Genomic DNA, 27355 nt, shown 5'->3' on the forward strand with positions numbered 1-27355 from the left:
AGTGGGTAATGCTTCTGGCAAGTGTGAAGGGAAAGGGAATGTTCAAGATTATCTGGGAAAGTCAACCGACAGGGAAGGCAGCCAGGAAAAAAAAGAGATTGGTAGTTTTATCCATATGCACATTATGGGACAGTTAGGTTGGTACCTGGAAGTGTAATTTTAAAGAAGCACTTAGGCCAGGCACGGTGGCTCATGCCTGTCATCCCAGCACTTGGGAGGCCAAGGTAAGAGGATTGCTTGAGCCCAGCCTAAGCAACATAGTAAGACTCTGTCTTAATTAAAAAAAAAAATTGTTTTAAATGAGCCAGGCTCACACCTGTAGTCCCAGCTATTCGGGAGGCTGAGGTGAGAGGATGGCTTGAGCCAAGGAGGTTGAGGCTGCAGTGAGTCGTGATCGCACCACTGCACTCCAGCCTGTGTGACAGAGCAAGACCATGTCTCAAAGAAAAAAAAAAATTAGGAGATTGACTATCCTTTAGCTCTTCCATTTAATTCACTGTTTCATGCTTGTAGGCCCCATCTCCTAGCAAGAGGCTTACGGTTCCCTGTTGAAAGGTTGTGTACAGCTCACCCCGGGTAGCTGCAGCACAGTTTAGGCAACAGGACAATCTGTCTCTTCTCTTTTCTGGTTCTTTCTCTTCAACAATGTTATTTTTTCCTTCCCTCCCATTTCCTTGTGAGTTAAAAGGCTGACCTCGAGACCACAGGCTTCATTGTTAAAACACGCAGGGGCAGGTTGACATCAGAGTGCATTACATCATCTGCTGAACTGCTTAGACTGGCGGGAGCAGCACCTGGCAGCACTGATGGCACAGACCTTCCCACTGTCCAAATTTCGCTCCTTCTCAGTGTTCCTGGGGCCCTGGACAGAGCCCTGGGTGACTTTAGGTGTCAGTATGTTTCTGAACAAGCCAGACATTTGTAATTGTCAGGTCCCTTCATTGGAAAGGGAATTGGCTGTCTCACAGTTTTCTTTGGTCAGCCAGAGGCTGACCCAGAAGCTTCACAGAGAGGCCTTGCTTCTCGGCCCAGACTGCTTCCCAGTTGACAGCCATCCAATTGACATTGGTGGGAGCTTGGTCACAGTGGGGCTGAGTGCCTTTGGTGGAATATTTGTTTATGGAGGCAAGTATGTCACAGCATGGCCACCGTAAGCCAGACCAGAGCCTGAGCAGATCCTGCAGCAGCCAACAGCCTCAGATTCCCTACAGGGCTGGAAGATCAAGTTGAGTGTATCCATCCATGCCCATCTGCAGGCAGCAGAAGCAGGCAGGGTGTCCTTGCACCCTCTCCTCCTGCTTTCCCAGAGTCCAGCATCTGTGCCAGTGCCACCTATAGACCTGGTAACTTTTTTTTCCCAGTTCTAGTGTTGTGTTTGTCCCCACCTCTCCCTACCAGTGCCCCATGGAGTTAGGATAGGGCATCAAGCATTCATGGCATGAGAGCACCATTCAGGATCTAAGGAGAGAGTGTACCCAGAAGCATGTCATCAGGAAGGACTTAAGTCACCTCTCAGTGCTGATTCCGTGACCTTTTGTCAAAGCTTCAGCATGGAGAAGGAGGTAGGGTTAAGATGGACAGGCTACCTGGCTTCAGAACACAGTTCTTTCCATGATGTGAGACTTGGGCAGAATCCTTACCTCCTCTGTACTGCAGTTTTCTGTTTCTTTAAAATTGGGATAGTGGTGGCACTATCCCATAGCATTCTTGTGAGTACTAAGTGAAATAATCCTGTAAAGCACTTAGAGCAGTGCCTGGCACTGAGTCTGATGTGGTCATCATCATCATCATCATTGCAACTTAGGATGCATGAGGAAAAGAAGCAGCGCTCATCTGGAAGAGACTGTTCTAACGAAGGCGGGAGGACCTAGATCAGAAGAAGACAAACCGGAAGAGGGAGCCTAGGAAAGGAACCACATGCACATTTAGTGCAAACCATGTAAACATAACATAACAAGACTATGTGGAGCAAGGGGGAGTCAGGCTGTGGACCCACCAGGGAATCTTGATTCATGTTTTTGGCCCCATCACTCACTAGCTTGCTGACTTTGGGCAAGTCACTTCACTTTTCTGGGCCTCTGGAGTTACTAGCACAGTTCCATGTTGGGGAGATTGTGAACGTCCCTGATATATGGTGCTCAGGAACCAGTAGTTGCTTGGAATTGTATTAGAGCTGGGGTAGGAGCTAGACACGGGGGCCAGGGAAGAAGGGAAGATGCCGCAAAGAAGGGCCTGGAAGGGGACGAAGGGCATGGATTATCAGAGGAAGTGGGAGTAGTCGTCAAGGATGGGTGGGGAGTGTTGAGTCATCCAAGCGTTCAGCAAATGTCACAAGACAACGACAAATTGAACAAATTCTTCCTGCTCTTGCTGCCGGGTCCTGCTTCCACCTTGCTTTTATTTTATCATGCCGCTTTTCTTCTAGAACCCGAGCAACTTCCCGAGAAGAGAAGAACCTCCAAGGCTTTCTGGAACAGCCCAAGGAGAAGTGGGTGGAAAGTGCCTTTGAAGTGGACGGGCCCTACTATTTCACAGTCTTGGCCCTTCACATCCTGCCCCCTGAGCAGTGGAGAGCCACACGTGTGGAAATCTTGCGAAGGCTGTTGGTGACCTCGCAGGCCCGGGCAGTGGCTCCAGGTGGAGCCACCAGGTCAGTACCTGCTTCCGGAAGCTGCTGCTCACTATTTCCCATCATCAGTTTTGAAAAGCTGCTTAGTGGTACGCATGTGCTAGGTGAAGGCATGCTTTGTGACTGTGGTGGTTGACACCAGCCCTTCTCCCTTCTCAGTCTGTCATGTCAAGAGTCTAAGCTGATGGCTGGCAGGTTGCCTGGTCATTTCTGGGTTTTCTGTTCCTCTACTAGAAAGGTAGAGCCAGTCTTACCTACTGTAGAAAATGTTAGGAAGGCAGCCAGGCACAGGGTGATACAACCAATGAGATGATCAGGGCTAAGAACAGTAATCAGGTTTTCCACATCTTGCTGGTGTTGGCATAAGCCAGGAAAGTTTCAGTGTGGCCACATGGGGTATTTTCTAATAATTAAAAACTCGTCTTCATTCTCTCTTCTTGGTTACATTCCTATCCCATGCGTCCCACATTCCATGAACCTTTCTTCCTCTAGACCACTCTCCTATACGTGTGCACACCTCCCCAAGAAAGAGCATGTCAGAAAGGAAGTGGTCTTTGATTTATGACCTTGGACTGTGATTTGGGACAGATGGTCTCGAGAGAAACAGCTGGAAACTGCTGCCACAGCATCCCTTTGAGGACCCCCATGGATTGCTGTGCGCAGAGGAGACCCCATGGGTACCACTCAGGCTGCCAATGGCCCCACACAGTCTCTGCCTTTCCTGGGGAGCTACGGAGCAGGCTCTGGGTTTGGCAGTTTGCTTCTGTCCCTCGAGTGAAATGTGCCTCTGCTTCATTTCTGGAAGATCGGGTTTGTGATTTTTGTGATTCTGCTTTAGCCCAGGATTCGAGGGATCATGTCCACATTTGTAGGCCATCCAGGGAGCAGAGGGAAACTTTTAGGGCCATGATAAAGACAAGCCAAGTGGAAAATAGCTTGTGCCCTCATTGGCACACCTGGTGTCTTTATTTCCATTAGCCCTGATTGATCAAGCGTTGCTGGTCTGTGGGCACTTCACGCTCCCGGAGAGACCAGATTGGAGCTGTCCTATTGAATCTGGCCTGTACCAGATCATCACTGGAGAGTGGGAGGGGGCGTCTTGTTAGATTCCTAGGTAACCCCTGCCCCCATTCCTAACATATCACTTTCCAGTATTTCCCAAGAGCCTGAATTAATAGTTAACTAGCTGCTGGGAATCAAAAGTTAGATCTTGAGAATACTAAGTTGATAAGTCAGGCTTGCCCAGTATCCATATGCTGCATCCACAGTAAATAGAGTGGCCATTTATTGGGCACAGTCTCTCCATGGCGGGTGTGCAATCTGAACCCACAGGAGCTGTTTTGCTCTCAGTTAGGAGACTAGCATTCATTATTGTCCCAGGCAGTTCAGGAAAAGCTGATTTGGTCACAGCTTAATTAGGAAATCCAGTGTGAGCTACTACATTCATGAGTTGCTGTTTTCTCTGTAGCAGTTTCGTCACCTTTACTAATTGGCCTTAAATAATTAAGTTGGGCAGGGTCACTCAGGATTTCTGCTTACCAAAGCACAACAGCCACAGCAAAGGGCCAAATACGGCCATGGTCCGGGGCCGTGAGCCCGGCACTCATCAGGCAGACTAGGAAAGGCACTGTGGGTTTGCCCGATACTGGGAGGAGACCCATGGGGGAGAGACCACGGCTGGAAGGGCGTTTAGAGGTATCATCCTGACGCTGGGGCAGCCTCACTGGCGGCAGGCTTTGTCCTAAGTCCTGTAAGTCATGGGGTAAGCGGTAGTGGTAGGGACACAGAAATGTAGCTCAGCAGAAGCTGGCCTCTTCTGCACACTTGACATTCAGAAAAAAAGTTCCTCTGCCAGGAACTTGCAAGTACAAAGCGTGGGACATTCTCAGGCGTCTGTCAGAACTTGATGTGTTATCTTGTCTGCCAGGGTAAAGAGCTGCAGAGAAATGGATTCTTGTCCTCATCCACGGGTCCACCTTCCAGGACTTTAGGCTGCAGCATCATCACACGTATGCAGGAGAGAAAGTGGGGGCTTGGGAAGGTACTGGGGCAGAGGGAGGCCACAGGAAGCATATTTCAGTAGAGAGGGAATTGTCCCCATTTAATATTATTTGTTCTTTGCGAGTTATTTATTGAATGCAGGTGTGGATAGCCTGTCTCATGCTAGGCAGCCCCTTCACTTGAGGCCCATATAGTTTTAGCTTCTATAATGAATACCATCTATGTTTCTTATTTTTATGATTCTTATATATACCCATGCATTTTAATACTAAACATTTTAATATATGTCCCTTTAGTCATGGGATGTGTTCCAGTGTGTTTTGAGGTGTAGAATACTCTGTGACAAGGGCTCACCTAGGCTTTACTTATTACAGATGTGATGGCTGTTGGCAAACAAAACCTCCGTAGAGCTTGGGTGGTAGAAACTGAATCCTGACACTGATATTTCACTGTCTGTGCCGAGGGGAGCCTGATCTTTCTGTATTTCGTACTGGCTCTACCTGGTGTAATCATTCCTCAAACCTCAAACCAAGAGTGCCTGCTGAGAAGGCAGTGGACATTGTTAGAGGCAGTCTCCCCCCGCCTGTCGCTCCCCATATTCCAAGGAACTGGCTAGTCTTTAATCCTGAACTGAATCATTGGATTAAGTAGCAATGATACTGGTTAGAAACAACGGGGTGTGGTGAGCAACTTGGATTATCCCAGGATTTAGGTGATGTCAGGGTGGCTGCATGCTCCATCTTAGACATTACCATTGCTTAATACCAACTTCCTAGCAGCTTGCTGCCATTTAACACAGCACATGTTTGACAAGTTACTGTGTTTGACTGGTTTAGGTCTGCTGGCTTTTAAGAAATTTCTCCTAGTGGGAATGTAAAGACTGAATTAAAACCTTGTTTCCTACCTCATTTATTAGGTTCCATCAAATTCCAAGAGCTTGTGGGGGCCCAAACACAAGGGATACATAGGAATCCTTTGCCTTTCTTTAAGTCACTAGCCTTGCGTTTGCCACGTCTGCCCTGGTGATGTCTCCCCCGGTTCCATTTTACCCTGATCTGGAAGATGAGCACTGAGAGAATCAGATGAATTTCATGGAGCATTTTTGTAACCAATAAACTTCTGGGTCCCAGGGCTCCAGAGGTTCTTGCCCACAGCTGCTTTTTTCCAAGCAGAAGGCTAGTCGCTGGAACTCCGAGATGCATACACCACTGTGACTCTTCCCTTGCTCCCAGAATGCCTTGCTCTGTCCTTGTGAGTATCCTCCTAGGGACTTCATGTGATGGAATTGGATTTTCTTTTCCAGGCTCACAGATAAGGCAGTGAAGGACTATTCCGCTTACCGTTCTTCCCTTCTCTTTTGGGCCCTCGTCGATCTCATTTACAACATGTTTAAGGTAAGGAGGCTGTCAGAGGCCCAGTGGGTTTTGGCAAGAATGTAAAATGTCTGCACTCCTGTCCCTGACTCTGCCTCAGCACCCACATGGCTGCTCCTCCGCTGGGTCTGGGGGCGCTTTTTTCCTAGAAACAAACAACCCCAACTGTGGGAGTGATTGACACTGGCAGCCTGGAGCCTTGTGTCTGTGAGGTACATTTGTTTTGTTTGGTTTTGTTTGGTTTGGTTTGGTTTGGTTTTTTTGAGACGGAGTTTTGTTCTTGTTGCCCAGGCTGGAGTGCAATGGCGTGATCTCGGCTCACTGCAACCTCTGCATCCCGGGTTCAAGTGATTCTCCTGCCTCAGCCTCCCAAGTAGCTGGGATTACAGGCATGCACCACCACGCCCGGCTAATTTTGTATTTTTAGTAGAGACGAGGTTTAACCATGTTGGTCAGGCTGGTCTGAAACTCCTGACCTCAGGTGATCCGCCTGCCTCGGCCTCCCAAAGTGCTGCTATTACAGGCATGGGCCACTGTGCCTGGCCCACATTTGTAGCTGAGATCACTCCTGTCACCTGCTCCCGAGCCTGCTCCAGGCTCGGCTGTGCAGGAAGACCTTCCCCCCGGGGTCTCTCTTTGCTGCTCTTGCCGCGCTATTGGGATAAGCTCTGTTGCCCTGAGTGAGTCTGACTTACCGCAGCCAGCTTATAACAGGACACTCCTCTCCGGAGAGAATCTGAGTTTTTGAGTTGGTTCCTTTCATCATCGGAATGAAACAGCTCATGGAAGCACATTGACAAGTCCCTTTGCTCTGGGGAATGCGAATGGGAAGTGTACGGGGAGGGAATGCAGCCACTTGTTGGAGCCTGTAGGTTCAGGTGACACAGTGCCTAATAAGGGGGCCCTAAGAGGAATGAAGTGAAATTGTGTTGTTCCTGGAGACAAAACACATGCTCTAGGGTGCCTGTTGGTATGCTTTGGTGTAGGTTGGGAGGGCCGTCCTTTGAGGGGTTGAAACGGCCTGACTGACTTGAGGCGGAAGATGAGGCAGCAGTAAGTCACCCACCTCTCTTGTCTCCTGTTGATTCTTGTAGAAGGTGCCTACCAGTAACACAGAGGGAGGCTGGTCCTGCTCTCTCGCTGAGTACATCCGCCACAACGACATGCCCATCTACGAAGCTGCCGACAAAGCCCTGAAAACCTTCCAGGAGGAGTTCATGCCGGTGGAGACCTTCTCAGAGTTCCTCGATGTGGCCGGTTAGTGTCAAGGTTTTCTCTTTTAAAGATCCTCCGCAGCAAAGCCCCGTGTCTTCCTCCGTGGGTCATCCGTAGCTTTATCTTCACAACCAGAGGAAACGCAGTATGAGCCAGCCTGTCAGCTGCCACCGAAAGCCCTGGGAAAGATGCGTACATAGCAAGTCACCGATAGCGAGAACAGCAGCTCTAACATGTACTGAGCACCCCCTCTTTCCCCGACATGGGCTGTTCACTGTACGTGATCTCAGCCCTTGAGGCAGCCCTATATGAGGCAGGAGCTTTGGTTATCCCCATTTTATAGATGGGGTAAATAAGGCTCTGAAAATCAAATAAGTGGCCAAGGGAACATAGCTAGAAAGTGATAGCATCCCTGTTTGAGTCTGTTTTTTAATGGCAGTTCAGAGAATTAACACGCAAATTGGAATGCCCCTGTCTTCCTCCTGTGTCTTAGGTCACAGTTGACCCCAGGGAGGCATGGGCGACCCAGCAGGGCCGCTCTGAACTGTGGGTGTGGGAGACGTGGTCAGACAATTCCTTATCCTACTGCTAGTAAAATTGAAATTCTTTGTGTAACAAATTTGTCATTCTAATTGCAAACAAACACATTAGAATTGGTTTGTATTTCATAACCAAGCACCAAGTGACAGCAGGGGGAGGTGACTTGGCCCGTGCCTGGGAAATCCACCTAGGGTTAAAAGACAGTGCCCTGTGAGGTTGTGGGCGCCGCGGCATTACAGCCCCCATCAGAGCACCCGCCCTACAAAGGTCAGCTCCCCAGAGCCAACGCACAGGTAACCAAACCTGCCAGCTCTTTTTTATGAACTTGTTTCATTTTTTTATGGCATTCGTTGTGGGAATTTTGTAAAGTATAAAGAAGCAGGAAAACAAACTCCCCCCAGATCCCACTGTTAGGAGAATGCCTCTGCTAACATTTTCTCTATCTTGTTATCCTCTGGGAATGAGACCCACTAAAGGGCTAGAGTGTTGCTCAGTGTGAATTCCTCTTTCTTCCCAGCTCAGAGCCAGCTGACCGATTTTCCCAAACAGCTCTGTGCCTCCGCATTGGCTGCCCCTTGCAGTGTCCTCAGCGGAAGCTGTGTGCTGGGATGGTCTTCGTCGACCTGGTGCCTGCCTCCGCGTCTGGGCGGGCCTGTGCTAACACTGCTCACCTCTGTGTTTGTTAACTCCACCACCTCTTTACGGCTCCCACTGGCTCTGTTTCAGCCTAGATGTTTCACCAGCATCATACCTTAGCACATGCCTCGCGTTCTTCCCAGAAAGTCAGCCCTGGGACCAGGTGGGCTGGTAAAGTCCTCAGTGCCGGGCCCTGTGCCTGTTGCATGAGCCTGTGTCACTGTGACTGTGGAAGTTGGAGCTAGTGAGAGGAGGAGGAGGTGGGCAGGGGAAGGAGGGTCCCCTGGGCTCGGGCTCCACATCAGTCCTGAGCTGCTGGCAAGCACCCCTGGCCTGTAGCCAGGGAGAGCCAGAGCCTTTGCCAGGCAGCGAGCCTCCGTGCCTTCCACTCCTAGGTCAGGTTTTGACAGCACCACTTTATTACTTTGTTTAAGCTGTTAGAAAATTTCAGAACATCAGACACACCCTATTTAAATGTGAGAACAAAAACACCTTCCAAAGCCAAACGGGGATAGTCTGAGCCGCTCTCCCTTCCATTAGCCCAGATGCTTGGGCGATGACTTCAGTTCCGATGCTGCCAGGCCTTTGGTTCTAGCAGCTCCGCGGCTGTTTTACGTGTGGCTCCGGCGTCTCCTGTCCCCTGCTCAGTGACAGAGGGGTGGGGCCACCAAGGCCTCGGTGCAGCTTGAGCACCTTCTGTGCGTGAGGCACTTGCACACGAAGGGCCTCACTGAATCCCCTCAGTGGGGCCGCAGGGCTTCTCCCTGTCTCCGTTTGATGGTTGAGGAAATGGAGCTCCTGAGCTTTGACAACCTGCTTGGGAGCCCAGGACCCATCATCAGATCAGAGCTCAGAAGCAGCTGGGGTCCTGCCACCCTGCTCTGCTCCTCCCAGCCCTCAAGGGCAGAGCTTTCTTTGGTCCCAGATCCCTTTGAGAAGATGGTAAAGACTGCAGGCACTCTCCTTTCAGAACCCGCCTTCCATTTGGCACTGGGGGTCAGTGGATTTGCACATCCCTGGGTGTCCCTGAGCCAGGTGTGGCCTCTGCCACTTCACCCCCAGCAGCAGTGCCTGCTTCTGGAACAGGACTCCTCCTGCGGAACAGGGTTTTGCTCAATGACTACCTCCCCGGTCATGCTGCTGTCCAGTGAGCAGCCGGGCCAGAGCTTGTCGGACCGCAGTGTGTTCTCTGCTAGATGCGGCAGCTGTGACTCAGGGGGAATGGGGGCTGCATGCCTGCTCCTGACACACCTCTGCCCGTTGTGCTTTGCAGGTCTTTTATCAGAAATCACCGATCCAGAGAGCTTCCTGAAGGACCTGTTGAACTCAGTCCCCTGACCACCACACAGCAGCTGCGGCGGCGAAGACGAAGCTGGCTTGCCTTCCACCCTCTGTTCTCCCTCCTTGTGCATTGAGTTCCCTCCGCGGGATGCTGCATTGTTATCCCGCCCTCCCCTCTCTCATTTTTCTTGGTGTGGCTTGGGGTTTTTAGGCTTCCTGTTTTATCTTGTGTGTGTGGTGCACTAGCTATGAGGTTGTCTGTAACCCAAGCCATCAAGGGGCCTGTACATACCTAGGAGCCATGAGTTGTCCCGGCCAACTTCATACTTGAGTGTGCACATCTTGAGAAATAAACAAGTGACTTAACACACATTGAAAAAGAAGGTGTTGCCTGCTGCTTCAACTCGTCCTCAGTGGCGCAGGCCAAATGGTTTCCCTTGAATGCACAGCCATTTCCGGCGTCAGCCCGGGAAGACTCATGTCAGACCCGCTGTCTCCAGGCCTGTTGTCAGCGCTAAGTGCTACCTGTCTATTCTTGGCCAGCAAGTTGGGGCACCACATTGGATGGCTCTGATTTTTCCCAAAACAAAGCCCATGCCTTGCTCTTAACTTTTTGGCCTTAAGAGCTGGAACCCAAAGACACGTGGAGCCCAGAGCTTTCCTAGCCCTCGGCTGAAGGAAGGCTCGCGGAGTAGGGCACAGTTTTGTTGGACCACAGAGGCCTGGGGAGCATTTGACATTCTCATGCTGCTGTGAATCGGGAATCCCTTGGTGACTTCTCTCCAGGGTTGTCATGTTAAGAGAGGGCCTGGGGCAGACTTAGGATCAGGATAAAGAGAGTGGCTGCTATTGACATTGCCAAGCACCCAGTGTACCTTATTTCTAATCTCTTCGCCCATGAGCCAGAGCCGCTTGCCCAAGGGCTCCCAGCCAGGGGCTGTGGAGTTGTCAGGTTTGTGCCTCCGAAGCTGTGTCCTGACCACTGTGGCTGCCGCTCCTGGAGGCCTCAGACCTGCTCCCCTACACACGTGGGCAGCAGGACTCCCGAGGGCCTCTCCCCAGACTTCGGGAGAAGGCTCACCTCGTGGGAGGGAGGGCTCGCTCATGCCCGTCTCCTTTCGTTCTTTGCGGGCCACTCAGCCAACTGACGTCGGCCTCTCCTGTCTGGATGTCCAGTTTCTGTGGCTCACTCCTCAAACCAGATCGTCTGGGACTGAGGGTGGCCTCTGGGCTCCTGTAGACTTCCACAGCCAGGATTTCACATCCCTCCCCAGAGCCTCCGACCGCACAGCCACAAGCAGCCATGAGTGTCATGCCTGGACTAAGCTGGAGAGACAAAGGCGTTTGTGGCAAGGGCCCAGCTGGAAGCCCTGGCAGGCCAGAGCATGCATGTGCTGGCTTGCACGAGCACACTTTGGTGTTTGTGTTGGGGACACCGGGCTTCTGAGGGACTGGCGTGGCTCCAGGGAGGGGAGCAGCCTGGTTGAAGCGCGGCCAGGCACTCACTCTGTTGTTCAGATCCCAGCTCCACTGCCTGCTGTGTCCACAGTCTCCTCACCTGTCAAATGGGAATATCTATGTGGCGGGAGGGTGCTGAGGTTTCCACGAGCTAATCTGCCTGCTGTGTAGTAACTAGTAGCTTTTCTTACTGTTAGTGAACTTGTTTTAGTCTGAAGGAAGGCACCCATGCCCCAGGTGAAGTCCAGGTGAGTTCAGTGATGACGATGGAGACCCTGGTCTTGGCACCCTTCCGCCTTACACTGGGAATGCCTCAGGCTTGCTCCTGCTGTGTGTCTGTGGTTGCCCACTTTCTGCTGGTCTCTGAGAGACCGATTCAGGTGTTCAGGAGTCTGTTCGCTATTACATCACCTCCTTGTGAGAAATAAAGTGGAGCAGCCTCATCCAGACAGCGAAGCAAGGAGGGAGCGTGAGGAGCAGCCAGGTGAGCTGGTGGCATGGGGCCGCCTGTGCAGAGGCCGGCCTCGCTGCTTCATGTGGCTCAGGGAGGCTCAGCACGTCCGTCATCGCACCTCAGGGCAGCGAGAGTGGACCTGGTGCCTTCAGAAGCCCACCCGAGGCCTGCTGCTCTGGCCTGCAAAGGGGGAGTCACCAAAGCTCATTACAAGGTGTTTGCTTATTTTTGTCTGCCCTGCATTTTTTTATTTCTTGCAAAGGCCTCAGAGGATGTGGGCCCCAGCCCAAACACATCTTGTTTTCACTGGTAGAGCTTTTCCTAGTGTCTGCACAGGGGAGCTTCCAGTGGCTCTGCCATAGCCCCAGACAAGCTGCTGACACGGCAGCCATGAGGTCTGGGACAGGTTCCAGGGGGTGCTTTTGGCCTGCTCCAGCAGGAGTGGAGGCTGGTCTGGGCTCCAGCAGGAGTGGAGGCTGGTCTGGTCTCCAGCAGGAGTGGAGGCTGGACTGGTCTCCAGCAGGAGTGGAGGCTGGTCTGGGCTCCAGCAGGAGTGGAGGCTGGTCTGGGCTCCAGCAGGAGTGGAGGCTGGTCTGGGCTCCAGCAGGAGTGGAGGCTGGACTGGTCTCCAGCAGGAGTGGAGGCTGGACTGGTCTCCAGCAGGAGTGGAGGCTGGTCTGGTCTCCAGCAGGAGTGGAGGCTGGACTGGGCTCCAGCAGGAGTGGAGGCTGGACTGGGCTCCAGCAGGAGTGGAGGCTGGACTGGGCTCCAGCAGGAGTGGAGGCTGGACTGGGCTCCAGCAGGAGTGGAGGCTGGACTGGGCTCCAGCAGGAGTGGAGGCTGGTCTGGGGAGAGAGCTACACCTCCCCAGGCCCAGGTCTCACGAAAGGAGCATTGAAGGGCACCGAGGAAAAAGCCACTTAGCCCTCTCCTGTCCTGCACCATTATCTGGGCCCATTGGTTCTTGGGTCCCTGTCTTTCTCAACAGGCAGCCCCAGTTGGGGAATTAAGTTGATTCTGGACTGGCTATGCCTAATGATAGCTGCAATTTTAAACCCATAAAGTTCGAGTTCAGCAATAAAGTTGGGGAGGCAGTGTCAACACCTTCCTTGTAGAACGGCTGAAGCCTCTGGTATTCCTCAGTCAGCAGCCGCCCTGGTTCCCAGCTGTCCAAGTTTGTTGCTCTTAGAGGTGAAAAGGGAGGCCCCCTGCCTGCACCTCCCCTCCCCAGGGGTGTTTGTTGGGACACCAGGGGCTGCGCTCGGTTCTCTGCATTTTACTCCTGCATCAACCCTGTATGTTAGGTGGTGGAATTTCTGCCTTACCGATGGGGAGGCGGTAACCCAGAGGAGGTAACTCACCTGCTAAGGAGTCAGGAGCTGAGGGGTCTGTGGGACTCCAAAGATTACTCTGGGTCATGCGACTTCATTTGTTCCTTCCAGGATGTAGCAAATGTCTCCTCGGTGCCAGGGACTTACCAGAGGCCGAGGGCACAGAGTGCATCAAACAGGCTCTGTCCTCATGGAAAGGAGAGAATCAGAACTGAGGGGTTCCAGGGACATAAGGTGTGAGGTGGCAGTGTGAAGTGTAGACAGATCAATGTGGGGGACAGGCTGTGGTTGGCATGCTGCTTACGTGGGGTGGCCGGGTTGGTCCGCTCCCAGCTCCAACGTGCCCATGGCCAGATTCTCATGCCTGGTTGCAACGGGCATCCTCTTTGGTCACTTAGCAAACCTCAGCTGGGCACCTAGTCTGTGCTCCGCTGTCAGCTTGGGGTCCCTTTAGGGGACTGGGAGGAGCCAGAAAAGAGACTCACTCTGCTCTCTAGGCTGCGGAATATAGCCCAGAGCTGGCCACTTCCCACCACCTTTGCACCCAGACCCAGCTCCTGGATCTCCCATTTCCTCCCACTCCGTAGTCCATTCTCCAAGCAGCCAGAGCAGTCACTTAAAAACATGCTGCAGGCGGTTGCCTCTGAAACTCTTTTCACTTTCACATTTTGAAGGGCAGCTAAACTACCTCCCAGGCTCCCAGACCCTCTCCAGTCTCCCTCCTCCCCACCCCTTGGCCTCCCTCCTCCCCACTCCCTCTCATCCCCGCTCCACACACTTGCTCCCTGCTGTTCCCTCGCAGAGGGCACATATCCACCGCCCAGGCTCTCACTTTGTCCCGTTAGCCCAGATATTTGCGTGGCTCATCTCCTCCCTCCACTCAGGTCTCTGAGATGCCCCTGAGCCCCGATCTGGGAGAGCAGTGCCCTCCGGGGCTCTCTCTGCCCCTGCCTGCCCTGTTTCGGTCCTTTCCTTTGGCCTCATGCAGCTGTGGTCAGCTCACCTGTTCATCTCCCTCTGCTGCGTCCTGCTAGTAGCTTTCCTTTATTTGCTGCTGCATCTACAGTGCCTAGAACAGTGCTCGGTGCATAGAGGACACTCGGGGAGTATTTGTTGGCTAAATGATGGGTCTATGTCAGCATCTCCCAGGGAACAGTCAGCCATCTCCACAACCCTATGCCTAACTCTGGGATGAAGGGCAATAAATCCAAACCTGATTCCAGTAAGAGGCTGGAGCAGGTGGGCCCATGAGGGCCCTTCCCCACCAACCCCTGCCCTTTGCTGTTCCTGCAGCAAGGCTGTGCTGAGACCCTGGAACATGCTGGAGGCAGAGCTGGCTCAGACGCAGGCTGGAGTGCCCAAGTCAGGGCTCCCGCCTGGCTCCTGCTCCGGGCCCTGCCCCTTCCTCCTCCTGTCATAGATCACCTCAGGGCAGGGTCATTCCTTTGCCTGGAGCTAGCTCTGGTCTCCCAGACCACAACAAGTCCTTTTCAAGCTGGAGCAGTTCCCAGCAGCACCAAGAGGATGGCAGAGAGGGACAAGGTAAATCCCCAGGCTGAGCTCCCCGGAGCTGGCTGCTGACGCTTACCTGGGGCGAGGCCTGGATGAATCCTCCGCCTTCTCTTGGTGCCCTTGGCCTTCTTTCTGACCCCATCCTGGCTGGTGGCTCAGATGCAATAGGGGGAGCAGAGTAGCCTCTGAACAGGAAGGGAGCCGAGAGCCGACCTTTACTCAGGGCCCGCGGGAAGCTGGTGTTTCACCTGCAGCACGTCCTTCCATCCTTGTGGCCATCCCAAGTGGCAGGTGGTATTCCCTTCTCCACACAGGTAAACAGGTGCAGAGAGGCTAATGACCTACGCAGGCTCACACAGCAAAGTGTGGAGCCACGATGAGAACCCAGATGTGTTTGGCTCTGAAACCCCCTTTTCAGAGAGTGTTGCTGGCCTGGGGAGACTGGTTGCTGTTCATGCTGGGGCGCGGGGACCAGAAGGAGGAAGAGGGTGAAGGCTGACTTAGGGAGTGTGACCCAGTTTGCTCTCTCCTGTCCCCATGGCCAGCGGAGGCAGCCTCAGGGCCCTGTACCTGAGGATGCGGCTGAGAGGTACATGTCCTAGGACTAAACAGTTGCATTGCATGGGCTCTGAATTTGGGGTGCCACTTCCCATCAGAGGGCAAGGGCTGCATGGCATAGAGGCAAGACCGAGGGCTCCAGAGGGGGCCCAGCTCTGCTGTGGGACTTGAGCAAGTTTCCTAACCTGTCTGTGTGGGTGAAGATTCAAGGAACAAATACAGGAGAAGGTCCTAGAACCTGGCACAGCCCGGGCACAGCTGGCCTTAGCTGTGACCGTCAGTGTTACTGTATCAGTGTGTCAAGGAATCACAGATGACTGGATGTGATGGCTTACGCTTGTAATCCCAGCACTTTGGGAGGCCGAGGCGGGTGGATCACTTGAGGCCAGAAGTTTGAGACCAGCCTGGCCAACTTGACAAAACCCCACCTCTACTAAAAATACAAAAATTATCCGGGCATGGTGGTGGGTGCCTGTAATCCCAGCTACTTGGGAGGCTGAGGCGGGAGAATCGCTTGAACCCTGGGAGGTAGAGGTTGCAGTGAGCCGTGATCGCGCTACTGCACTCCAACCTGGGTGATAGAGCAAGATTCCATCTCAAAACAACAGCAACAACAACAACAAGAACCAGGAATCACAGAATGTCTGGGGGAGGATCTCTTAGGCTCCACAGCACCCCTCTCCTTATCTTACGGGTGTCAGGACAGATGCCCAACCTGACATGCACACACACATGTACACGCCTTCCAGGCACTCACGAGTTCAGTTGCTTTGGTGACATCTGTTTGCTTTCCACGGTTTATTTCTGTCTCTCTGCTCTGTGTTTCCTGCCCTGGGGGGGCTACTCCCTTCCTCCCCATCTTTATCTGTTGCTCAGTCTTGGAGCTTGGCCTGGTCCCCGTGAGTTGCCAACCTGCCCCCTTTGGCCTCCTTAACAGGCCTGGAGAAGCTGAGCAAGGCATGTGCAGAGGCAGAACCGTTTCCGCTGCCACCTGGCCGGGTCAGAGGGACCCTGCCCTCCAGAGCATCAGGGCCCCAGCCTGGGATGGGAGGGCTACCGGCTGCCATCCGCCCCGGGAGCTGCCCCTGGCCAAGGGTGCCGGGGTCGGCACCCACTGCGTTTCACTCTGTGCCCCTTTGCCCTGACTTCAGAGCTTGAAGGTGAACTCTGACCCCTTCACTCTAGGGTTGGGGACAGTGGGCATGGAGAGCAGGAGCAGAGTTGCCTGAGGCCCCCAACTTGCAGTCCATCACTTTACCACATCGCACACAGGCCGACAGGGTCCCGGGCACGTGGGGCCTGGCAGCACTCCAGGTGGGCACCCAGCAGTGTGATGACTTCCTGGAGGAAAGAGTGGGGTGGGAGGTGCCTGGCTTGAAGTGCGGGGGGAGCTGGTGCTCTGTTTTAGGGGTCAAAGTGACGATGGAGTATGAAGACAAGTATCCCGCCAGCTCACCTCCTCTGGCTACTCCTGGCTCTGAGTCGGTGCCGATCTCCGGCCACTGCCACAAGCCCCAGTGACCTTCAGCATCTGCAGCAGGTTGCGGGCTTCCTCCTGAGGGGTGTGGGGTGCCAGCTTCTGGCAGCCTCTCAGGACATTGCCAGAGGTTGGCCAGGCCTCTCAGGAAAAGGGAGATGAGCTTCTGGGGCGCTGGGGTGAGGAAGCTGTGGTGGGAGGTGTCTAAGGTCACCACCTCTGACGGTGGTGGGACCCACAGCGGGTATGGGGCAGCAGGATCTGTGCTTTGCTGAGTTTCTGAGTCAGGGGGCTGGGACAGGACCAGAATTAGCCCCAGGTGCCAAGTTTACAGGGGGAAGTCATCCAGAGCCCCGAACTCTCACGCAGGATGGGAGGTGGGGGTGTTCTGGGCATGGGCAGTAGTGAAGGGCACAGGGTCTCAGGCTCATTGTTCTTTGGACTCTGTTCCTTAGATCCCTCTGCTGCCTTTGGCCAATGACCTTGACACCCCATCCACCCCTTCTGTCCACAAGCCAGCTTGGTCCCGACAAGGAGTCCTGGCTGTACCCGCTGTTAGGCTGTTCCTGGCTTCAGAGATCTGGGAACTGTACCAGAGTTGTATTTACTGAGCACCCACTCCAGCAGGATCACCAATCCTTTTACTCGCGTGATCTCCAGTCCTTTTACTGTTGTTCTTCCTGTTTTACAGATGAGGAACCTTAGGCTCAGAGAGGCAAACTCACCTACCCAAGGCTGCACAGCACGTAAGTGAGATGCAGCCTCCCTGTCCAGCCAGCCTGAGCCCTGCTTCTTCACCTGGCCCTGCTCCCCATCTGGTCTGGGCACGGATTGGGTTAGATCATCCCAGCTCCCAGCAGGAGGGCACAGCTCTGGGAGCCAGGGTTTGGCCAGGTGCCCAGCAGGCAGGCAGGGCAGCCACAGCCAAGGGTTAACTGGCCGCAGGCTGGGAGCCGTGCTCGGGGCTGGGCGGACAAGGTGCAAGGCCCTGGGAACCAGCTCCAGGCCGGGCTGACAGGGAGCTCCGCAGGCACCCCCATCAGCCCTCGTGCCAGAACAAACAGGGCAATTAGGAGGTGGCTTTTGTTTGGTGGGGCCTGAATGCTGGGCATGGAGCTGCTGGCGCTTCAGCCCCTACCCCCTCAAGTGGCGGGAATCTGCTCATTCACGGGACAGGGTCACATGCGGAGTGTCACAGCAGACAAAAGGACAATGCCACTCTGTTTCCTCGCCCAGCTTCAGAAGTGATGGCTGGAGGGCTGTTGCTTTTCACAGCACAGTGTGAATGGGGCCACCAGTCCCTCCCTCCCTTCCTGTCCCGGCAGCCAAAAGGGCTCCAGTCACCTCAAGAGCCATCGATCACAGGGGTGGCCCAGGCCATGGGGCGCGGGCCCAGCACCTTCCCATTTCCCTCGCTCTGGGTTCTGCCTCGGGGCCCCACTTGGAACCCACTGTGCAGGGCTGGATTCCATACCCGACGGTCGTGTCCCGTGTCACCTCTCTGAGGCAGGCACTGTTAATCCCATTCCAATGAGGGAATCAGGGCTCGAGGATGAGGTTGCTTCACCCAAAGGAGGGGCTTGGGTTAGGGCTGCTGGGTGAAATTCAAGGTGCCAAGTTAAATCTGAATTTCACATAAACAACAAATACATGTAAACCTCTGACGGTGGTGGGACCCACAATGGGTATCGGGCAGTGGGATCTGTGCTTTGCTAGGTTCCTGAGCCCAGTGGGCTGGGACAGGACCAGAATTAGGTCGGGGTGCCAAGTTTACAGGGGACTCAGCCAGAGCCCTGAACTATTACAGTCTTTAGTATGGAGTATACTAAAAAAACATGACTCACCATTTCTCTGAAATACAAACTTCCCTGGGCAGCCTGTATTTTTATTGACTAAATCTGGCAGTCCTGGCACAGGTGCTCACGGGATGTGCTGAGTTAAGCCAGCTCAGGCCCTGACCTCAGGGAGCCCCCTCTGCTTCAGAGAGACAAGTCCCAGACACAGGTTCCCACATGGAGGCCGTCGGAGCAGCAGGTGCCCTTGCCTGGAAGCCAGGACAGGCCTGGAGTGTCAGGAACAGGGACGTCGAGGGGCTGGTGAAGGGGCCAATCTGAGCACCACGAGGGCCCTGAAGTGCTGTGAGCAGGGGAGGCAGGTTCCAGAAGCCTCAGGCCCCCGCCTTTCTGCATGGTTTCCTCTCCACAGGACTGTGCTGAGTCCTGGGTTGAGGGGGGGGTGGCTGCTCCAGGCGGCTCCCCAGCCCCTCCCTGCCTCCTCTCTCTGATGCCGCTCCCTCCTCTGCCCCACCGCACCTGCCAGCTCTGCATGGGGCCCCGAAGCCAGGGCTGGGTGGAAAGTGGTTGAGGTTGGAGTCTGGGGCCAGACTGGGTTCAGGGCTGGCTGTGCAACAGCCCTTCACCTGGCCAGGCCTTCGGTTTCATGTGTAAAGCAAACGTGCCTCATTGGGTTCACCAAGAGCCTGGCACAGAGGCGGCGCTAGAAGTGCGTCATTGGAGTTATGAAGGACCTGCTCCCAGGAAGGGTCTTCACAGAAGCGGCTTCCGTTCCGTCTAAGGAAAACACAGCTGACAGCAGGGCTCCCACAGTGACAAGAGCTGTTTGGAGGTAGTGAGTCCCCTCTCACTGGAGGTATCCAAGCAGAGGCCAGTCTACTGGCTGTGCCTCAGATGTGTCACTTGGGAGGTGACAATGTCAACGGTCATTTCCAACTCTATGGGCTGGGTGGCAGGTGGAAAGTTCAAGGGCTTTGGTGTCAGACAGTCGTGGGTTCTAATTCTGGCTATGCGACCTTGGACAAGCTGCTTCCCCAGCAACCTCAGTTTTGCCCCTTGTAAAAGGCAGTCAGCAGCCTTGCCTCACAGGATAGATGTGACGTGTTTGTTTGCAAAGTGCCCAGCTCTGAGCAGATGCCAAGGAGTTGTGGGTTCTAAGACGCATCTCCCTGATGTGGGAACAGAGGCTTCTGAGAAGCCTTCCAGGGCCCGGCTGGGAACCACCCCGTCCTCCTCCCGGTTACCCTGGCTGGCACCCCAGCCGCAGGGTTGGACTGCGGTAAGAATGGCAGACAGGTTTCTCAGAATCCAAACGGAACCTGGGGACAGCGGTGGCTCAGAGGGGAGAGCCCTCTGCCTCCCTGGGGCCTGACGTTCCAGGGTTGGGATGGTGGGGCCCGGAGCCTGGACTGCGCTTGCCTCCCTGCCAGGGAAGGCAAGGCAGCCTTGAACCAGAGAGGCGGGCAGGGATGGGCCCAGGCTGGGCTTCCTTCCCTGCCATGTCGTGCTGCTCTGAGCACCACACAGGGTGGCGTCCGGCCTGGGAGAGCCATCAGCACAAGACGGCTGGCATGCCCATGGCTGTTTTCATTCCATTAACTCCTGAAGGGTGGCGGACCCTCAGGGGTCAGATCCAACCAACCTCAGACAGGGAAACTGAGGCCCAGGAGGGTCAGGGCCTTGCACAAGATCATGGTATCAGGCACTACCAGGCCCACAGCCTCGTCAAGAAGCGGGCGTAGGTGCTGTTCAGACCAGGGCTGGGCCGCCAGGTGCTTCCCACACCGCAATTACCTGCCAAGGTGTGCCTCGCTCCGTGGGAAGTGCTTACGGGGAGTTTCATCCTATAACCACCCCGTGAGGCCGGCACTATTACTCGCATCTTCCAGACAAGGAAACTGAGGCCACTCCGTCCAAAGTGACAAACAGGGATTGAAGTCCAAATCCAAGACCATCCCCTTTGCCACCTCATCTTGGTCCGCAGTCCAGCTGGACATTACCTGGGAAATATACAGACTTGACTAGCCAGGACTGTGGGGACAGACACAAAGAACTTAGTGTCCCAGAGGCTGACCTGGCTGAAAATGGCAGATCAATTCCAGCAGAGCTTACCGAACTGGGGTGGCAAATCCTGCCTGCTTTTGGACAGCCAGCAAGGAAGAATGGTTTTCACATTTGTAAAGGGCTGGAAGAATATGCGACAGATACCAGAGGTGGCCCTCAAAGCCCAAGACATTTCCTGCTTGGCCCTTTCTAGGAAAAGTTGCTAAGCCCTGGCTGAGAAAAAGGCTGGCCCAGGGATCTCTGGAGGATTACAGGAGAGAGACACAGGCCTGGGAACCACCGCACCTGCCCCAGCGCCCATCCTCCAGGCCACCTGCCCATCTCTCTGCCAATGCTAGGGAGGGAGGCAGCTTAGGTGGGAGGACACTGGCCTTGGGAGTCAGACAGACTGGGTTCCAGGTGGAGCTCTGCCTCTTGCTGACTGTGTGGCCGTGGGCACGTGAATTCACCTCTCTGAACCTCACTTTCTTCATCTGTAAAATGGAGATGTTAATACCTACCTCGAAGGGTTGGCCAGGTGCGGTGGCTCACGCCTGTAATCCCAGCACTTTGGGAGGTCAAGGTGGGCAGATCACTTGAGGTCAGGAGTTCAAGACCAGCCTGGCCAACATGGCAAAACCCTGTCTCTACTAAAAATATAAAAATTACCCAGGTGTAGTGGTGCGCGCCTATAATCCCAGCTACTTGGGAGGCTGAGGCAGGAGAATTGCTTGAACCCAGGAGGCGGAGGTTGCAGTGAGCCAAGATGGTACCACTGCACTCTAGCCTGGGCGACAGAGCAAGACTCCATCTCAAACAAACAAACAAACAAAAAACAAAACAAAAAAGAGTTGTTGTAAGAATAGAGATGATTACCGGTAACAGCAGCAGCCGGGGAGCTGGCGGGGCTGCTCTGAGAGCTTCGTGTTTGACCTCCTGGGCTTCATAGCCACCTTAGGAGCCCGCTCTCCAGGTGAGGAAACTGAGCTTTGGAGAGCTCTAAGGACTTGTCCAAGGTCACCAGGCTGGTGGCTGACTGCCAAGCTTACCCACTGCACCCTCACTGAGACAGCGTCCAGGCTCTGTCCTAGGGAACAAGAGGACATTGGTGTCACCGCCGGAGGGTGGGGCAGCTGAGAGGTGTGTGGTAGCAAGTGGCAGAAGACCCAGTGCAAAGCGGCCTGGACAGTGAGGGGAACTTACTGTGGTCTTGGGCACGTGTCAGCAAGTCTAGGGGCAGGTTGGCCCCAGGAGTCTGACCCGGCAAGCTCAGGCCTGCAGGGACCTGGGCCTTTGAGGAGTCTGTGGGCTCTGTCCCCAGGCCGGTGTCCTTCAGAGTCCCTAGCAGGTCCAGAGGAAGCAGGGTTTGTTGGTCCCTGAGTCCTCTTCTCAGGACAGCTCTCCTGGAAGCCCCTGTGAGCGTCCCCTCACCCCATGTCCTGGGGTTGGGCAGGGCAGGGCAGGTCCCTGAAGCCCCTGGGAATGCCTGTGGCTGTGCAGCGATGCCAGTGACTGTCCACCCCGGCTACCCAGCGTCCCTCCCTCCCTTCCTTCTTGTTAAAAGAACTGGTCAACACAGGCTGCCACACTCTAGACACAGAACATGGCTGTGCCCACAGCCACCACCACGCCACCTGCCCCTACCTAGATCCTGCTTCTTTGCATCACTGGCTCTGGGGTCAAATCTGCACAAATGCATCTGATTGGCTGAGCTAGGTCCCATGACCATGCAGCTGCAAGAGAGGCTGCGAAAGCACTAGAGGATCCTGTGGGCGTGGCCTCCTGCAAGTTGCAGGTGGGTGGGTCCCAGACCAGGAGGTGGTTTCAGAGGCTGAGTTGCCAGCCCAGCTTATCCAGGCATGAGCTTGAAAAACAGAAATGGGATTTTACAGGGGAGCTTTGGTGTCAGACTGGCTCTGCCATCTGCCATGCTGTGTACCCTGGGCACATTGCTCAGCCTCTCTGGGCCTCAGTTTCCTCATCCCTACAGAGGGAGTACTACTACCTATGGGAGGACTGAGTGAGATTATGGCTGCTAAGCACTTAGCACAACGCCTGGACAAGCCAGCAGGACCTGTCATTAACCACCACACGACCGTTATCGTGAGCCACCCACAGCACCTGGCACAGGGCGTGACCAGCAGACGTCCACTGAACCTGTTCCCAGTCCTGCAGCACGAGACTCAAAGCCAGGTGTCCCCGGATGAAGGGATTTTAAGGGAAGGAGAAATCACATCTGGTTGGAGGATGGTGTCCAGGCATCAGGAAGGACTTCCTGTAGGAGGTGGTGTTCAAGACAGGGGTTCCTAAGTAGAGAAAGCTGAATCTCAGAGGGGTCGAGGAGGGCTGTTGTGGAAGGTTCTGGAGGGAGGCCAGCCCCGGAGGGCCTAGGTGTGTCTTGCAGCCAGCGTAGGCTACCAGGGGAATTTCTTGGGTAAGGCCTGGTGCCAGGTGTTTTGGTGGTGGGAGCTGGGAGGGGCTGCAGGTGCAGGGTGTGGCTGGGGGAGGCTGGGAGGCAGGAAGAGGGAGACAGCAGAACAAGGGAAGGCTTGAGGAGGTGGCCTGGCTGCAGTGGACGGCTGCCCTGGCTCCCTGCGTGACCTCGCCCCTCTCCAGGCCCTGCCTATCTCTAACACAAGGGGATTGGAAGAGACCAGCCCTTCCCCTGGTGCTCCTGGGAGCCCTTGGAGGCCTCCCCTTCCTTCTCCAAGAGAACCACCTGGAGGGCTGGGCAATGATGCAGATTCTTGGCCTTCCCCAGCCCTGCCCCCTGAGAGAACTGCCCCCAGCACCAGTGATCATTAGCCCCTTCTGTTCGTATTTTGGATTAAACCAACTCAACCCACACTTGCTGAGCACCTACTGGGTGCCAAGTGCTGGGATGGACAAGGACCACTCCTGCCCGTGACAGGGTGAGTGGGTCCCAGAGCACCTGACCCCTGCTCTAAGTGGGGCCAGCACAGGTAGTGTGTCAGTTTCTTTCCCCAGGGACTCTTCCCTGCTTTTCAGATGATGTTGATGATGACGATGATGATGATGATGATGTTGGTAATGATGATAGTATGATGATAGTGGTGGTGGAGATGATGATGGTTCTAGTTGTGGTGATGATGATAGTGGTAGTGGTGATGTTGATGGTGGTGGATGATGATGGTGGTGGTGGTGGTTATGGTGGTGATGGTGGTGGTGGTGGAGATGATGGTGGTGGTGATGATGATGGTGGTGGTGATGGTGGTGGTGGTGATGGTGGTGGTGGTGATGATGATGGTGGTGGTGGTGTTGGTGGTGATGATGGTGGTGGTGGTGTGATGATGGTGGTGGTAATGGTGATGATGGTTGTGGTGGTGGTGATGGTGATGATGGTGGTGGTGGTGGTGATGGTGATGATGGTGATGATGATGGTGGTGGTGGTGATGATGATGGTGGTGGTGGAGGTGGTGGTGATGGTGGTGGTGGTGATGGTGATGATGGTGGTGATGATGGTGGTGGTGGTGGTGATGATGGTGGTGGTGATGGTGGTGATGGTGGTGGCGGTGATGGTGATGATGGTGGTGATGATGATGGTGGTGGTGATGGTGGTGGTGGTGGTGGTGATGGTGGTGATGATGATGGTGGTGGTGGTGGTGGTGATGGTGGTGGTGGTGGTGATGGTGATGATGGTGGTGATGGTGGTGGTGGTGGTGATGGTGGTGATGGTGGTGGTGATGGTGGTGGTGGTGGTGGTGATGGTGGTGGTGGTGGTGGTGGTGATGGTGGTGGTGGTGATGTTGGTGATGATGATGGTGGTGGTGGTGATGATGGTGGTGGTGGTGATGGTGATGATGATGGTGGTGGTGGTGATGATGATGGTGGTGGTGGTGGTGGTGGTGATGATGATGATAGGGGTTTCAAGCACTCACTATGCCAGGCTCACTTTCTGTGCTTCAACTTATTTGACTTCTCTATTCTTACAGTAGCTCTTCAAAGTAGATGTATCATTCCCACTTTACGGATGAGGAAGCTGAGACTAAGAGACGGTAAGTATTTTCCCTGAGGTCACAAGCAGGGAAGTAGTAGAGCAGCAATATCAGATAAATCTAATTCAGATATTTATCTGATGCCAGAGATTTATCTCATTGCAGAGCCTGAAGTCTTGGGCCCCTTTTTTGAATGGTTCATTCCACAACAAGGTAAGAGCCCAGAAGCCCTGCCTCTGAGCCTGACCCCCTGCCCTGTTCTGGCCCAGAGATCCCCAGCCTCTTTCCTGCTCCTAGCATCCCCCAAAGGTGCTGAGCCACCTGTCCTGCCCAGCTCAGCAGTGAGGCTGTACAGGTACGACTTTGTCTTGGAGTGGGGCTGCCCAGGATGGACAAGTCCCTGCTACCAGAGACAGGAGCAAGTGGCTCTCCTTCAGCCAACAACCCACCCAAAGGCTAGGGCATGGCGCCTGCTACCCAGGAATCTGTGTTGGAGTAGAAGGTGGGGGGCATGGTGGTCCAGGGATCTGTGGTGTACTGGGAGGTGAGGGGCATGGTGGTCCTGGGATCTGTGGTGGAGTTGGGGGTGGAGATGGTGGTCCAGGGATCTGTGGTGGAGTGGGGGGTGGGGGGGATGGTGGTCCAGGGATCTGTGGTGGAATGGGGGTGGGGGGCATGGTGGTCCTGGGATCCGTGGTGGAGTGGGGGTTGGGGATATGGTGGTCCTGGGATCTGTGGTGGAGTAGGGGGTGGGGGGGATGGTGGTCCTGGGATCTGTGGTGGAGTGGGGGTGGGGGGGGGATGGTGGTCCAGGGATCTGTGATGGAGTGGGGGTGGGGGGGGATGGTGGTCCAGGGATCTGTGGTGGAGTGGGGGGGGGATGGTGGTCCTGGGATCTGTGGTGGAGTGGGGGTGGGGGGGGATGGTGGTCCAGGGATCTGTGGTGGAGTCGGGGGTGGGGAATATGGTGGTCCTGGGATCTGTGGTGGAGTAGGGGGTGGGGGGGATGGTGGTCCTGGGATCTGTGGTGGAGTGGGGGGTTGGGGATATGGTGGTCTAGGGACTATGGTGGAGTTGGGGTGGGGGCATGGTGGTCCCAGTCCTGAGTCAGCTGAGTTTGTCTGGAGCCTGGGTCAGTTCTGGGCTTAGTGTTGAAGGCCACCCGTGCAGCCAAAGGCTTTGACAAATGTCAGTGACACAGAAATGTGACCACATTAGTCAGATGTCTCTCTCCCCTGAATGAGCTAGCCTGGATCTTGTGAGGAATGAGAAAGCAGGAGCCCCTCCTCAGTGCCCCCAGCCTGATAGAGGAGCCCCCAATGTGATGGAGGAGATGGGACCCTGATGTTAAAACTTTCCCAAACCCCAAACCATAGCGATCTGCTCAATATATACACACAGGTCACCGAGGTGCGCTGTGACAGGTGAGGTGAGTGCCCTGCAGCCCAGCAAAGCTCCTCCTTGGGAGTTGCAAGCTGCTGTGAGATGGGAGGTGCAGGGGTACTGCTTTGGGGTGCAGCCCTGGCTCCCATGGTTCTCCTGGGTGTCCAGCCATGACCCCCCAGTAGCCAGCTTCAGAGTGGGTTTGGGAGCTGCTGCCGTGACTCTGGTCAATGTCAGAGTCTTTCCTTGTTGGTCAATGTCAGAGTCTTTCCTTGTCAGCCCCCAGGGGTGGAAGTGGAAACCCTGCATGGCACCTGCCACCTACACTCGCCTCTCCTTCAAGGCCTGGCTCAGACTCATCCCAGAGCCCTGTCCCTGTCCTCCAGCCTGGCTCAACCACACTCCCCTCCACACTCCCTCCTCCCACCATGAAGCCCCACCCCCTTCCTCCTCCCACCCCCCCTTGAACCCTGGGCTCCAGCTCCCTCTTTCCAGAGCCCTCTAGCTTCCCACGTGTTCTGCCTGCTCTTCTGTGGCTTCATGGCGCAGCCTATTCCCCCATTTTATAGATGAGCAAACAGGGTTGGGGTCATAAAGGGACCCTGCAGGGCAGGGCACAATGAGTGGTTTCCAGAGAAACACTGACGTCCTTTTTCCTTCACACATGGCATTTAGTTGTCTTTTCATTCTCTTTTATTCAAAAAGAGCTCCCCCTGCTTTTCCGCCCGGCTTTTCCCCATAGCAATGAGCCGGTTCCTCTACCTGGGGGTTTTCTGTAAACTGGAAGTCAGGTCCTACTGCTTGGCTGGGGTCGTGTTAAAATGTTGGCCAGCCTGGACGATGCTGTGTGGTTTGTTTGGCACATGTCCCACCAGGCTGCCCACGCTGGGTGATGCCAAGTTTGATCACTTGGTTGAGGGGTGGGCATCAGGTTGACTGGTGGCTTCTTGGATCCCTCATTTCTTCGTTCATCTGATGTCTCCTGAGCAGCTTCCCTGTGCCAGGCACGGGGATGTGGACATGAATTAGACATGTCCTCCATGGGGTCTGCCCTGGAGGACACAGCACAGTCAGCCCAGCGAGGAGCAGACAGGAGCTGTTGCTTGTGCTGGAGGACGGAGGGGACAGGACGGAGCCAACGCAGGAGAGAGGGAGGGACCAGGGAGGCTTCTGGGGCTGAGTCCCAAACACCTAGCAGGAGGTGGACAGGGCTTAGACAGGCAGAGGTGGGTGTTAGGCTCGGGAAGGACGTTCCAGGCAGGATGGCCAGGGAAAGGTGTGAGGTTGAGCAGCATGGAGTCACTGGGGTGTCACAAGCGTGAGAGGGGCTGTTGGATTTGCCCCTGTGGAGGGAAGTGTGGCCCAAAGGCAGGGGCAGGTACCTGACACCTTGGTGTTCATCAAGGGGCTGCCAGACACACCCAGCCACCTCTTCCCAAGGCAGTGGGCAGGTGTGAAGCCTGCCTGGCTGAGCCGCCTGCTGTGCCACCTCTGGGGTGGGTACCCTCCGCCCGCCCGACTGTCTCCACGAAGACATCTCAATCCAAAACCCCTGCCAACTGGGTGGAGCTGCCAACCGTCATAAAACCTGCTTAAAGAGGTGCTCCTGCCCCTCCCCTCCCCCTCTCCCTTTCCAGCCTCTTTCTCTTCCCCCTCCCCCTTCCCTCAGGTCTCCAGACAGGCCTGGGGAGGGTGGGATAGCCGTGAGCCCCTGA

The 27355-nt window shown here is 54.9% G+C and overlaps 1 protein-coding gene across 20 annotated transcripts in view; it reads left to right on the forward strand.

The window, feature by feature from the left end:
* The window catches only part of UBR4 (ubiquitin protein ligase E3 component n-recognin 4), a 136469-nt gene extending 126414 nt beyond the window's left edge, over positions 1–10055 (forward strand). For all 20 annotated transcript variants that reach the window (XM_063594400.1, XM_063594405.1, XM_063594395.1 and 17 more), the window contains 4 exons: positions 2426–2650; positions 5934–6024; positions 7098–7260; positions 9668–10055. In XM_063594400.1, coding sequence (XP_063450470.1) covers positions 2426–2650; positions 5934–6024; positions 7098–7260; positions 9668–9732 — 544 coding nt within the window. In that variant the 3' untranslated portion in view covers positions 9733–10055. The remainder of the gene's footprint in view (positions 1–2425; positions 2651–5933; positions 6025–7097; positions 7261–9667) is intronic.
* Positions 10056–27355: the final 17300 nt, after the last annotated feature.

This window comes from Pan paniscus, chromosome 1 (assembly GCF_029289425.2).
Source record: "Pan paniscus chromosome 1, NHGRI_mPanPan1-v2.0_pri, whole genome shotgun sequence".
Classification (NCBI taxonomy): Eukaryota; Metazoa; Chordata; class Mammalia; order Primates; family Hominidae; genus Pan; species Pan paniscus.